This window comes from Chinchilla lanigera, unplaced genomic scaffold (genome assembly GCF_000276665.1).
Source record: "Chinchilla lanigera isolate Chin_1 unplaced genomic scaffold, ChiLan1.0 scaffold00092, whole genome shotgun sequence".
In the NCBI taxonomy this organism is placed as follows: Eukaryota; Metazoa; Chordata; class Mammalia; order Rodentia; family Chinchillidae; genus Chinchilla; species Chinchilla lanigera.
In genome coordinates this window covers 2,544,700-2,558,443 of record NW_004955493.1, presented here as the reverse complement: position 1 = coordinate 2,558,443, position 13,744 = coordinate 2,544,700, and the positions used below count along the sequence as shown (strand labels likewise).

Genomic DNA, 13,744 nt, shown 5'->3' with positions numbered 1-13,744 from the left:
AGGTCAGGGATTGTGATTCCACCTGACTTGTCCTTGTTGCCCAGGATTGCTTTTGCTATTCTGGGTCTCTTCCGGTTCCAGATGACTTTAAGGCATATTTTCTCAAGATCTGTGAGGTATGCTAATGGTAGTGGAATGGGAATTGCATTGAATCTGTATAGCAGTTTTGGAAGCACATGCATACTTTTTGAGAGACGCTGCCATCCTCCAGCACGGCCTGACCCGGAGCAGGACAGCCCGGCTCCCTTGGCTGCAGGCGGACCTCTGCCAGCGCTTCGAGGTCTGGTCTAGAGCTCCTCTGGGACCAGGACCACACAGCCCTGCCGGGGCCACACTCTGCGGGGCTCTCTCGCATCCTTTCCCACCTGCTGCTCTGCCATAAGCAGCCGACTCAGTCATCTGAGCCGAAACTCCCGTCTTGTCTCTGTTCTAGAAACACCCAAAGCTGCAGGATTCTTGTGTCACTGATGGAGCAACAAAACCATGCTGCACACTGGCTGGCCCAGCCTGGCAAAGGGGCTGCGAATGGCGGGCACGGAGACACGGTGCCCAGCGCGCCTCCCTCCCCGCCTGTGACCTCGATCCAAGCATTCAGCTTTGCCGGGTCCTAGTTGCCCCTCCCTCCGACGACAGCAACACTACCTCCCCCAGCAACCCAGCAGCGAAGCACTCAGCCAACCACAAAGTGCTCCTGAATCAGGGGAGCTGTTTAATCCCTGCGTCCAGAGCCCTAAGCACGCAGAAATTCTGCCCCTGACTTCACGGGAGCGCCAAGTTTCCTGCCTTCCACGATGGGTGGAGCTGGGGGCCCCACGAAGAGATGTTCAATTCCTTATCGCAGGACCTGTGAAGGTAACTGGACCTGGACCTAGCGTCTTCGCAAATGTAATCAAGTGAAAGTGGGGCCAGTCAGGGTGGGGCCCAAAGACTGGTGTCCCGTAGAAGAGGTCTGGGCACAGAGACACCCAGGGAAGAACTCGTGTGAGGACGCAGTCAGAGGGTGCAGCGACATAACCACAGGCCGAGGGACGCCGCAGACTGCCAGCCACCAAGGGAAGCATGGAACAGGCTCCCTCAGGCCTCAGAAGAGACCAACCCTGCCGACACCTTAACCTCGGACCTCCAGCCTCCTTAGCACCGCGAGGATAAATGTCTGGCGTTAAGCCACCTGGCCTGTGGCACCAGAATGTGAATGCTTCCTGTTCATCAATGTGTCCTGGGATTGCCTGAGAACCCTAACACTCCAAGGCCGGGCACGTCTATGATTAAAGGGAAGAGGCTGACACTGACCTGGACGGGATGTGCCCCCATCAGAACAGAGCCTCCCCAGAGAAGGTCCCAAACAGCTACTCGAACTGAACCCCAAAGGGAGGAAGGAAATAGTGGGGAAGGACGGACAGAAGCAAAACTTAAGCTAAAAATAGTAACTGAATCTATAATACAGCACCGAAGAGTCAAAACGATCTAGGTGAGGATGTGTGTGACTCCTCCAGCCCATTTCCCGATGGGCAGAATGGTAGTGATACTTACCTGAAAAATTAAACAAGATACTGCCTTTAAGTGCTTGACACATTAAGTGACTGACACATTCAAATTTTACTAAATGTTAGCTATGGTTTTATTATTAATAACGGAAGCACACTTCTTAGACACATACTGCTCTGAGCCCCAGCTGCTTCATTTACGAAATGAATATAGCAGCGATCTTGCAGTGCTGTTGTGAGAATCGAAAGAGGTAACACGTAAGATTCTCAACACTGAGAACCCAGGGTGTATCACGTATGTAGTATGTGGATATCCGCAGTAGCGTTTTGAGTGTAGTTCCCGAAGAGGGACACTAGATGGTAGCAGAGTCTCGGTTTTGCTCTTTGGGCGCCACAAGAATAACGTTCTGTAGGGGAAGCTGCTGCTTCCTTCGAACCTGGGTCTGCAGGGGCTCCCCCAGGAAACCCCAAGCCTCCCACAGAGAAGCAAGCAGCCTTTTGCCTTCCTCTTGGAGGAAAAAAATGATGCGGTGAAACGTACATTTTCTAACAGCTCACTGAGCTTTACATGCTGCAATTTAAAAGAGGAATTCTATTTTACAGGGATCTATTTTCAACTTTTAGACGGCTTAGGGAAGCCCCTCCCAACCCCGGGCTCAGCACATCAGAGCCACTGGACCTCGCTGGGGCCTCAGAAACAGACCTGTTCTTGCAAGTCATAAAACCTTGCTCACACGGATCAGTTATGTAAAGTCTAAGGCAGCTTGTGTCACGCGCCTGTGCAAAAGAATTCCCTCACAGTTCTAGTTCCATTCCCGTCTGGCCTGGTGCAGATTTTACCGCGGCTTAAGGCTGCGTATCCGCCTGTCCGGCACAGCCGAATTCCAGGTCTGCCTGAGCCGTGCATTCCAGCAACAGACACCACCTTCTTTTCTTCCCCTCATCTCGCTGTTGGGTTAAGAAAAAACATTTCAAATACCTTCAAGGCCCCAGGTTGCACCCTGGATTGAACCCTGCTACCCTCCTCTAGGACACTATACGGGATTCTCCTAAATCTAGTATTGATCGTCAAGGCTCCATCTTCCCACTAAACTGTTCGGGAAGAGCCAGGATCACCTCTCTGCTAGCTGAGTACAGGAAACAGAATCACACACTGCAGAAGAACGGGAAATAGGGCAGGAAGGATCCTACGGAAGTCAGGAGTCCCCTGAATGCTCCCTACACAAAGAAATTATCAACCTTTGAGGCAATGCACATATTAATTACCTTCATTTGATCATTACACATTGTACGCCTGTGTCAAAATAGTACACCATGCCCCGTGAATACACACAGTAATTATATGTCAGAGATGTTTTAAGAAGGAATCAGAAGTCGAGGGGTCTCAGGTCGTCTCCTGAGTCCTAGCCAGCCTGTGGAACTGAGCGTTGAGCCTTGAAGGTGCACGTTTGCACGGACAGGCTGTAAGTGCCAGGATCCCCCCCCGCCCCGTGGCACCCCTCCCCTCCTCGGATGCCTGGGTCAAGCAGGGTCGAGAGCCCTGCAGCCGGCGCAGGAGTCGCAGGCACCTACCGACCACGATGAGGACCTCCCTGTCGATGTGGGCCTGGATGTAGATGCGGCCGCGGCGCTCCGTGTGGTCGGTGCCGCAGAGGCTGGGGACGTTCATCACGCAGCGCTTGTGCACGTTCATCATGCAGGCTGCAGGGGCACAGAGGGAGGCGGTGAGGCGCAGGCCGGCTCAGGCGGGGCCGGGCGTTTGCCCCCCATGCCGGCGGGGCCCCCTCCGTTCTGTCCCGTGCCGGGCCGAGAACAGATGCGCTTCCCATGGTCTCACAGAAGGGCCCACCGTGTGTGCCCCATCCCTGGTGGGTAAAAGGGGTGGACCCTGTCCATCCGCGGCACCCCCCAAGGCCCTGCGCCCGGGACACCAAGCTGAATGCTCAAGGCCACCGGCCACGTGATGAGGGAAGAATCGGGTGAGGCCAAGAGCAAGCCCAGCCCCACCCACCACGTCCAGCAGGAATGTCGCCCCAAGATGTCGAGGTGCACACCATTCCGTTTAATTTCATTTAATTAAGACCACCAGGAACTGGGACACGTGTGAGCGGGCTGGGTTCTCCGGGAAGGGAATGAACTAGAACTGTGCTTTGCGGGGAACGCTTCCAGCCCCCCCCACCCTTAGAGATCACGTTGGACGAGCTGGGCATTCCCAGGAGGGGTGCCACTGGGACCCCACAGCCCCTGGGGGACAGGGGAGAACTGGGGAAGGAGGTCGAGGAGACCACGGAGTCCGCCCGTGAATGAACGTGACCCAGGTGAGGGGAACGAAGCACACCTGTGAAGGGTCGGGGCTCACCCTGTCTCGTGCGGCTTTTGCACCTAAAACGCCTGCCCCGCGCTCTGCGTGTGTGTTCCCTCCCACGGGCCTGACTTCCCGGAGTCCTGCGCAGCAGTGCAGCTGCAGCACGCTGACCCGGGAGTGCAGCATTCTCTAGCGGAACGCGGTCCACCCCCGGGCCTGCATTCGGGAGACCCAACGGCGCCCGGGGAGGGGATGCCAAGCAGCTCCTTCTCAGCCCGCCCCAGCTCCAGGACACGGCAGGCTACAAAATGGGGAAGAAGGTGCCCGGAGAGAGAGAGCAAGGAGGAAGGGCAAGCCCGGGCCCTGCGCCAGCCTGGGCGGCTGCTCACCACCCAGCCCTGCCTGCAGGCAGAGGCGCTGGCCCCACATGGGGGCTCTGTGTGGTTCAAGGAGTCCCAGCCCCGCGGGCAGAAAGCGCCAGCCTTGTAGCGTCACCCAGCGCTCCCTCCCCCTTCTCCCCGTGCCCCTGTCACTGCGTGCAGTTCGCTGCCCTCTCCATACCCGGGACAGCTCTGCTCCACCGTGCGCCCGGTGCTGGCCTCCATCTCCCTCCCTCGCCTGTCTCTGTCTCTCTGTCTCTCTGTGTGTCTCTGCACAAGTGCCAGGGCACCGGCCCCACCACCGCCAGCCCGCGGCAGGCCCACAGGCCAAGGAGCCACCAGCGCGCCGAGCCTCCCTGCCCCTCTGCCCGCACAGCTCTCAGCGCCCCAGGGCCGAGGGAGGAGTCCTGGCCCTGCCTGCCTTTGCCCGCCCTAGCCTCCTGTTCTCTCTCTTCTTGTGTAAACCTGGGCCCTGTAGGGAGGCGGGTCTTCTCTACAAGAAGAGCGTGTCCACCCACGCATCCACACTGAAGCCGGGCCCTACAGCTGCAGGAACGGACCCCATGTGTTCGTGCCGGCCTGCACCGCACCTGCGGAAGCCTCCCTCCCACACTGACTGAACCCCAGCGTGCGCCTCACTGCGTCCAACGCGGACATGAGCAGATGGGAAGTGAGCCTGCCAGTGGGCCTCCCCTCCGGGAGCGCTCGGAACCCTGTGGCCCTCGTGGGAGCTGGCCCGGAGAGCCTACTGAGGATGAAGCACCGGTCCCAGGCACCCCACCACCCAGAGGACAATCCGCCATCCTAGAAACCTGGAAACCAGGCCCAGACAAGCCCCACCCAACCACTCACCCGCCACATATACCTGAGGACCCCCAGCTGACATCCCCTGAGCCCAGTGCAGACCCGAAGGGCAGCCCTGCAGAGTCACAAGTTCAGCAAGTAGCTATGTCTCGGGGAGGAAGGGTCACCACACAGTAATAGGTGACTGGGGTCCCTGCCCCACCCAGGGCCTGGGCAACGGCGCTGCAGACCTGGACCCCACACCCCGAGGAAGCCGCTCCTCCCGTCCTGTCAGTCCGGCCTGTGGGCAGAAGGGGCCGAGGCGGGGTACTCACTGTCACATTTCATCCCCTGGTGGATGAGCCCGTACAGCAGCGACCCGCAGTGGTCGCAGAAGGTGGGGCTGGAGTAGGTGTGGATCTTAAACTTGTGTTTGCTCCGGGGGTCCTGAGGCCAAGAGAGACAAACAAGATAGGTCAGCGTCTGGCGTGCAGAAGACCCACACTTCTGTCCCTGCAGAACTCACCCCCAGCGGGACGTGGCCCCGGCAACCTTCACGGGCGCCCTGAGCCCGGACACCGCTGGGCAGACGGTGCTGAACAGGTTCATGAGTGAGACAGCTGACTGCTCCAGTCCTGTCCCCTGCACACACGCGTCTGCCCGTAACGCTTCCTTCGGGGCCGCCTGAGAACTCAACCTCCTGGCTCCCACCTGCAACAAGCACTCCAGAGGCAGCAAAACCAAGTGACAGTCACGTGACTTTGACAGACCCCCCCCCCTTGTTCCTGTATCCCTCTCCCCCGTATTTTCCACACAAGCTTCCGGACTGGTGTAAAACCCAACTCTAGACATGAAACATCCCCACTCACAAGACATTCGCCAGTTCCTCATCACCGGCAGCAAAAAGTTCCAAGTCCACGGAATAGCGCGGGAGCAGAGGTAGAGACTGCTAGGTTCCCACCAGCACCTGCCCTTCCGCTAACTCGCAGAACCCTGGGGCTTTAGCAGCAAGCACGCTGCCCTTCGGAGATCACATTTCCCATTCTCCCTTGCAGCACGGGGCGGACGTACGACTGGGATCTGGCCACGGGATGGGTGTGCTTCTGGGTCATTCCCTTGAAAGGAATGGGCATTAGCTCCCTGGTCCCCTCCCCCCTCCTCCTGCCTGCAGGAGGGTGACAGCTGAAAGTGACCACCGTGAACCCGAACTTGAGCCAAGTGTGGAAAGGACAAACACACCCTATCGGCCTTGGACTTCACCCTCAGAGACACTCTCACTTACGTCTTCTTTAAGTCCTATTTGGGGGATTATTTGTTACAGCAGCCCATGCTATTCCCTATCTCGTAAACACGCCCCTCTCAACCTGGCAGCACACCACAATGACTGAGCTATAGATCTCAGAGCATAAACTGCCTGGATTCTTCCTTGCTCAATGACTTTGGGCAAGTTATTTAATCCTCTTCTGCTTCAGTCTCCTTGTCTGTAAAACGGAGATAATGATAGTGCCGAGACTATCATTACAGCATAAGACTGTCGGGAAGAATAAATGGATTAACCTATGCAGAGATCTGAGAACACCTGGCACAGAGTAAGCAGCAAGTGCAAGCCTCCGTGCTGCTGTTACTGTTATCTCTAGTGTGATCCCCCCCGACACGTATGCTCCTGCGTACACACCGTGTTCTCGGCACGCAGAACTCATCTACCCGCCAGACGTGCCAGGCCCTTCACCTGCCTCTGGTCCCACATGTCCCTTCTCTGTTCTAGCTACAAAACTCCTTCTCTTCCCCAGCGCAGAGGTCATTTTCTCTGTGACGTACCACACTGCCAAAGTTAACACCAGTCCTTTAAATCCCAGCCCAGAGCCCCCGACACTCCAACCTTTCCTCCTCCACTCACTCACCATGAACACGTGTGTACTGACCCAGGTACTGGCACCTGCTTGAAATGCATGTGCTGGTTACAGACACAGAAAACAAAACAGGTGAGGAAATACGTCGACACACTCAGTGATGTTATTTTCTATGCTATACAACGATGAATGTTTCTCCTAAGAAAACTACTTTAAAATTTTATGAATAATCCACACACTCACTAAAATGATTAAAATTTTAGAAAATGGAGACTGACAGTGTCAGGACATCTGGTGGTACTGGTGAGAAGAGAATACCGTCTGAACCGTGCTACAGTTAGAGGAGGGGTGCAACATGGTACAATCACAGTGGAATACAGCTGGCAGCATCGTATGAAGTTTAAACATCCCCCGGGGATCTGTGACCTGAGACCTAGTCCTAGGTGAAAGCAAACGCGGTCTATCCAAAACCTGTACATGACGGCCGATAGTCACATTACTCAGAATAGCCCCAAACTGGAGACAAACACCCTCCAGCAAGTAAAGGGATAAGAAGTGATGCCTCTACCCAAGAGAACACTTCTCAGAATAAGAAGGGAGGAGGTACTGATGCACGCCACAGCAGGTAGGAGTCTCAGAAGCATTACACGGAGAGAAGGGCATCAAACACCAAGGGCTCCACGCAGTGTGGTTCCGTTTGTGTGATGTTCAGGGGAAGGCAAAACCATGGGGACAGAAAACAGACCTGTGGTCTAAAAGGGAAAGGGATTTAGCAAAACAGGGGCTGCACTTGGGAGCTTATTTTAGTGATCTGAGCGATCTATAAGCCAACTGTGCTGAACTTGATGTACAGGGTATGACTGGAAAATTCAGTGTTCAAATTTAAAATAATTTATTACAATAAGGACATGTTGCCAGTAATCCCCCGCCATTTCTCCCCCCTATTTCAAACACACTGATCCCATCATTCTTCCTGCTTTCTTAAGCAGCTCTGGAAGTCCTCTTTCGTGAGCGTCTTCAGCCGCATGATCACGGCTGCCTCGGTTCCCTGAACCGTCAGAAACATTTACCTTTTGTGATCATTTACTTTGAGGAAGAGCCAGAAGCTCACGGTGCCAGATGCAGTGACGAGGTGCACGAGGACACTCCGCAATGTTCTTACAAGTCTGCCTTCCTGCTGGTTGGCACTCAGCAGCAACATGCACCGTACTGTTTTTATCACACCTTGCAAAGACACTCGTGAAAGAGCACTTCCAGAACTGCTTCGGAAAGTGGCACGAACAATGGGATGAGTGTGTCCAAAGCAAGTGGGACTGTTCTGAAGGAGAGCAATGGTAATGTGTCTTCCACTGTAATAAAAACTTTTATTTAAACATTCACTGTATTTTTCAAGCATCCTTTGTAAATATGCCTGTGGGGGAATTTCAGAAGAAGGCTTTGAGTATTTATGACTGAAGATGATGAAGAACCTTCTCCATCTCCGCGTAGCTCTTTAGTAATAGGAAATACCAAGTGGCGTGACAATTGGGAAGGGAGACGCGGACACATTCGTTGAGAGGTGTCTGTACGGCCTGGGGTTGCACTGCACGCCCTCCAGCCCTCACCGCATGCCCTGTGGAAGGTGCTTTTCACTCCCATGGTGGAAGTGGTGACCCAGAATGGACAACAGTTTTGTCAAGGTCACCAACTGATGCCCTCCTGAGAGAGGTCCACACCCCATCACTCCCCTCTCTCCTCGCTCCCCAACTCCATCCCGTCAGCCCATGATCTTTCAGGTGCAACTAACGTCTCACCTCCTTCATTCCCTCAGCCGGCAAATGTTAACGCAGGGCCAGGTCCGTCCTAGACACTGGGGAACACAGCTGTGACCAAAAATGACAGAGTGCCTCCTCTCAGGGAAATTACACTCTAATCACAGAGAGAAACAAAAGGTCGTAAACGCTGTCCTGCCCGCTCACATCTTCCCCATTAAGGCATGCGAACCACTGAGTTACCATTGCATGTTTAACTGCATCTCTGAACTGCAAGCAAGGGGAGACGATTTTGCTAACTGTTGTACTCCCGGGGCTTATGCTGTATTTGATACATAGACGGGCTCAGTAAGTATTTAATGACTGAGCATTATCACTTACTGAGCAATTATTTATGCCAGGAACTATTTTAAGGGATTTGTCAGGCACTAATTCATTTGCTCCTCATAATTTTCCTAGGAAGTGGGTACTATTTACTGCCCCCATTTTACAGATGAGGAAACCCAGGAACTAAACGATAAAGCGGCTTGCCAGGGCTTTCCACACTTTGGAAGTACAGAGTTTCACACAATAACTGACACATAGCAAGAGGGTAATGAGCTGTGGTGGCAGCTACAGGATCACAGGCATCACTGTGAGCCACTGGAGCCCTGGAGCCATGTGTACGCTTTTTAGGAGAATGACGTACACAAAGCTGTACAGGACAGATTAAAGCCAAGCTGGAGAGAGGGGGGCCAGTTAGGCAAGCTGCAGAGAAAAGTTTACTTCTCAATGGTTTATTATGTACGGGCTGGCGGAGGCTCCTCCAACCTTATTTCCCTGCCCCACTTTCACCGGGGTTCACACTTGTCAGTACCAACTCCCCAGCTCCTAGGACCATCCAAATAAACCTCAGTGAGTTCTGACCGCCTCCTCCTCCCTGGGATGGATGGCACGGAGCAGTCACAGTCCCACACCTAAAGCCCTCAGAATTCCAGGATTCTCCCAGAGAATCTTCCAGGGTGCTTGTCCCCGCATGCATGGGCCCAGGGTCCTCTCTGAGACAGCCGGTCCCAACAGCCATGCCCGCACTTTGAGATATCCACGCTCCTACTACACACATAGCTGATGGGAGCAGAAGTGGACACTTGGCTCGAGCAATCACGTTTGAGGCTGTGGGTGGAGTTCAGCTGCACAGAGCTTGACCAGCGTGCACAATCTGATCCCCAGCACAGCAAATAAATAAGAATCATGTTTGCCGAGCTGCTGGAGTGCAGGTAGAAGCCAGGCAATGTGCAGTTCCAGCCTGAGGTGTCTGATTCTTAGAGTAGGCTCCAAGGCACAGAAAAAAGCAAAGACAAAGTTCACATGAGCCCAGAGTTAAAGCCCCTGGTTCCAGTCCTTCAGGCTTAGTGTCCTCACTTCCTGTGCCATCTGCTGCTCTGTGTCCTCTAAAAGTTCTCTTCTGTGCTTTAGCCAATCCAAGGAGGCAGGGTGCTGCAACCAGGGCAGATAGTCAAGGTACAGTCCTTGTATTGGCTCTGGCTCAGGTTCTGCCCACTGACCAATCAGGATGAACGAGGTGGGCCAATCAGCTGGACCAACCAGGTGTGCTGGGAGTTAACTCTTTAGTTGCTGGTCATGGAAAGGGAGCATGGGAAGGGGCTGGGAGAAGCAGGTGTGGGTAAGTGGAAGGTAGAGGATGAGGTTCACAGGCTCTGCCGCTATTTACTACGTGGTTTAAAAATATGTCAGTATTTTTATAGCTGGAACAGACATGCTGGTACATAGCTTAAATGTCAGCCCTGGCCTTAACTGAAAATAGGTGCCCTAACCAGCACGTGAGACTGCAGCTGCTAACCACCCTCGGGATGAGCCTAGGAATCTAGGAACCTCTAAGTCATCACTCTCCCTGTGACCTGGTGTTGTTCTCATTGGAAGATCCAGCTTCCCCGTGTCCCAGACCTTCCACCATGTCTTTTCACAGACAGATTGCCCCATTCTGGTCACACTGGCTGGACTCCTCCAGACCACTTCCGGTCTGTCCTGTTACTGCTTCCGCCTTCATGCCCGGAGGTCATGATCTGGAGCCCAAGGTCATATGAGGCCTGTAAAGAAGCTGTGATTGTTTCGTAGATGCTTTTGAAAAATCTGATTTAGTCGATTGTCTTTAAAAGTCATGAAATGTCAGATTAAAAATGTAAACTTCTGGCTCCCTTTAAGCAATCACAAGTTGAGACACCAAAGACACACTTCTGGGGACTGACCAAAGGTCCTCCCACCAGCTTTCCACTCCTCCACATTCTGCCCCATGACCAATCAGGATGGAAGAGGTGGACCAATCAGCTGGGCTAACCAGGTGTGCTGGGAGTTAACTCTTTAGTTGCTGGTCATGGAAAGGGAGCGTGGGAAGGGGCTGGGAGAAGCATTCCATGCTCTCATTCCAGGCCTGCTTCCTTCACCACTTCCTTCTCACCCGGCCCTCAGAGGATTTGAGCTTGACGCCACTCTTCTCTGCAGTCCTTTGCCTAGGATTCAACCTGTGTGAACCCACCCCCTAAACACCCCAGTGAGTATCAAATGCTTTCACAAACAAGTTGGAAATTCCTGCATTCCTACGCCCAAGTCACCCTCCATGCCCGACATCGCTCCCACCCCAAGGACTCAGGTTTGCACAGGATCCTGCAACCCTCTCCCCGTGATTTCACGCCATCGAGGCTCCCCCTCCATCTGCTTGGTACAAGGCAGTGCTAAACTTGGATCTCCAAGCCTCCTTTCCCTTCTGATCCTCACTCAAGAGAGTGCTGAATAACAACAAAAAATAATCGACAACTGTGGTTTTCACTGTGACTATACATACTATCTGCCAGGCACTGCACTAAGGGTTCTGCATCACGTCATTAAATGCTCATAATGATCTCATAATAGGAGAAGTTATTACTGCCCTGGTATTGCAGATGGCAAACTGAGGCTTATAGAAGCAACTTGTCAAAGGTCACAAAGCAAGTAAGGGGAGCCAGGACTGGAATCCAAGTTTGTCCAAATGCAGAGATATAGCTCTTTCAGCACCACCCGGCTGTCTCACTGTTCTCCATCCTTCTCAGAGATGACCCCCTTCGTCTCATACAAATGTAGCACCAGCCAGAGACCACTCACTCAGGGTTCCCCCAAACCACAGCCTTCACAGGGAACGCTGGCACCAGCACCAAAGCACAGGCAGATCCCAGCTCAGCATCTTTAGTCCAGGACCTAACTCTAGACAGGGGCAGCTAAGGAGGAAGGAAGCTACATCAGAGAAGAAAGCAAGTGAAAGAGAGAGAGCGAAGGAGGGAGAAAGGCAGGGAGGGAGAAAAAGGGAAGGGAGGAGATGGGGAGGGGAGAGGAAAGGGGAAAGGAAAGCGAGAAACGTGAACCTCCAAGTCTGAATTTTAAAATCTCCCTCCTCAGTGTGTGCGGACTGTGTGCCTCGGTTCGCGGGTGCTGAGATCTGGCCGGGGTCAGGCAAGGCAGTGGGTAGGAGGAGGCTGCAGTGAGGCACAGGGGTAAAGACGGCGCTCTCAACAGGGCCGGTCGGAGGAGGAGCAAGGATGCTGCAAGTTCGCACCTGTCCTCCCTGGACACTGACAGCCCCAAGGCCCCTGAAGGAACCTTCTCCAGGGCGTAGGGTGGCAGGGCTAAGCCCAGCTGAAGATCCCACTTGGAACTATGTCAGGTCCCAGAGAGAGAGACCAGGATAGGCGCTGGGGTTAGCTGTGTGGCCACAGGTGAGTGACGTCACTGAGGCGCTAGTTCCTTGTCCACGAAACAGGAGCCACTTCACAGACTGGTGCTCACAACCAAGTCCTCAGGGGCACAGTGCCCAATTTTACTATTCCAAAGAAGAACTGTAACCACAGCAACACCCCCAAACTTCGGTCATGAGCCGCCATAACTGTGCACATCTACACACCACGTACGATACTGCTTTCTTGGCACCTCTAACTCAGCATGTCATTTTTACCTCATAGAAGTATTTTTAAATGAGACTCTTTAGGAGTGTGAAGTTGTAGGATCCATGCTTTTTCTAATACATCCGAAAATGAAATTAACAACTCCTAAAATGGAACTGTAAAGTGTTCATCCCAATAAATTCTGTTAGGGAGCTCCGGCGGCAGATAACTACAGCGATTCCTCAGCTGTAGAACTCAGTCCATTCCGAGTTCGTGTCCACATTCTTCAAAGTTCAAGAACTGAACGTATTTTTCCATAAGAAAGAATAGAAAACCAAATAATTGGTTCTGAGGCCCAAAAGTTACACTTAAAATTCATTTCTCCGAAATTTAACAAATTTCACAGTGATCTCTTTGACTCTATCATGGTTCTCCCAGTTTTCCTTTTAGCTTTACCACGCGTGTCACTAACTTTCTTTGGGGCCATAGTTACAATACTTTGTGCAAACAAAGCACAAAAGAAAGTACAATGACGAACATCTTAATGCACTGACACAAGCATTGTCTGGGCGAGAGCAGCGCTTGAATGGATGCGTCACCCATCGTGTCCTGCACAAGATGCAACCCTTCACTCACTAGTTTTTTCAAGTCAGATTTTTGGTTTGACTTCGGAGCAAAGTTATCAACACCAAGCAGATTCTTCTGAACTCTGCTGTTGAAGTAGTGGAAAGTTTAACCTTGGAGCTGCCGGACAACCAGAGTATTGGCATATATTCAAGGAGGATGGGCTAACTAGTATTATTCCGAAGGTGGGAGGCAATTTAGCACTGTCTACCAAAAGTATAAATGCTTTCACACTCACAATGCTTTTCCCCTTTGACCCAGTTATTATTTCTGCACTACTACAGAAAAACCTCAAGGATATGTATTTTTTATTTTTAATTACTTAATGATTTTAAATGTTCAAATCATTCATTTGATACATTGTGCATATTGTGGGGTGCCACGTGATATTTTGATACATGTATACATTGTGTGATATTTATATCGGGGTAGATCAAGAAGGGGGAAGAATCCTTTCTACGCTCTTATTGGGAATGTAATGGAAGTAAGGAGATTCCTCAAAAAAACTAAAATCAGAAATTCCTTTTGACTCAGCTATACCTCTCCTAGACATAGCCTTGAAAGAGTTAAAGACAACATATTATAGTGATATGTGCATACTAATCACAGGGATATTAACAGCCTAGATGTCCATAAACAGACGAATGGATAAAGAAAAT

General features: G+C 52.5%; 1 protein-coding gene across 1 annotated transcript in view; it reads right to left on the bottom strand.

Annotated features, from left to right (window-relative positions):
• Prkcb (protein kinase C, beta) overlaps nt 1-13,744 on the bottom strand; it is a gene marked incomplete at its 5' end in the record, with an annotated part of 315,029 nt that overhangs the window by 152,079 nt on the left and 149,206 nt on the right. Inside the window, 2 exon segments of the mRNA XM_005405341.2 lie at nt 3,057-3,185; nt 5,288-5,399. Of these exon segments, the coding sequence (XP_005405398.2) occupies nt 3,057-3,185; nt 5,288-5,399 (241 nt within the window).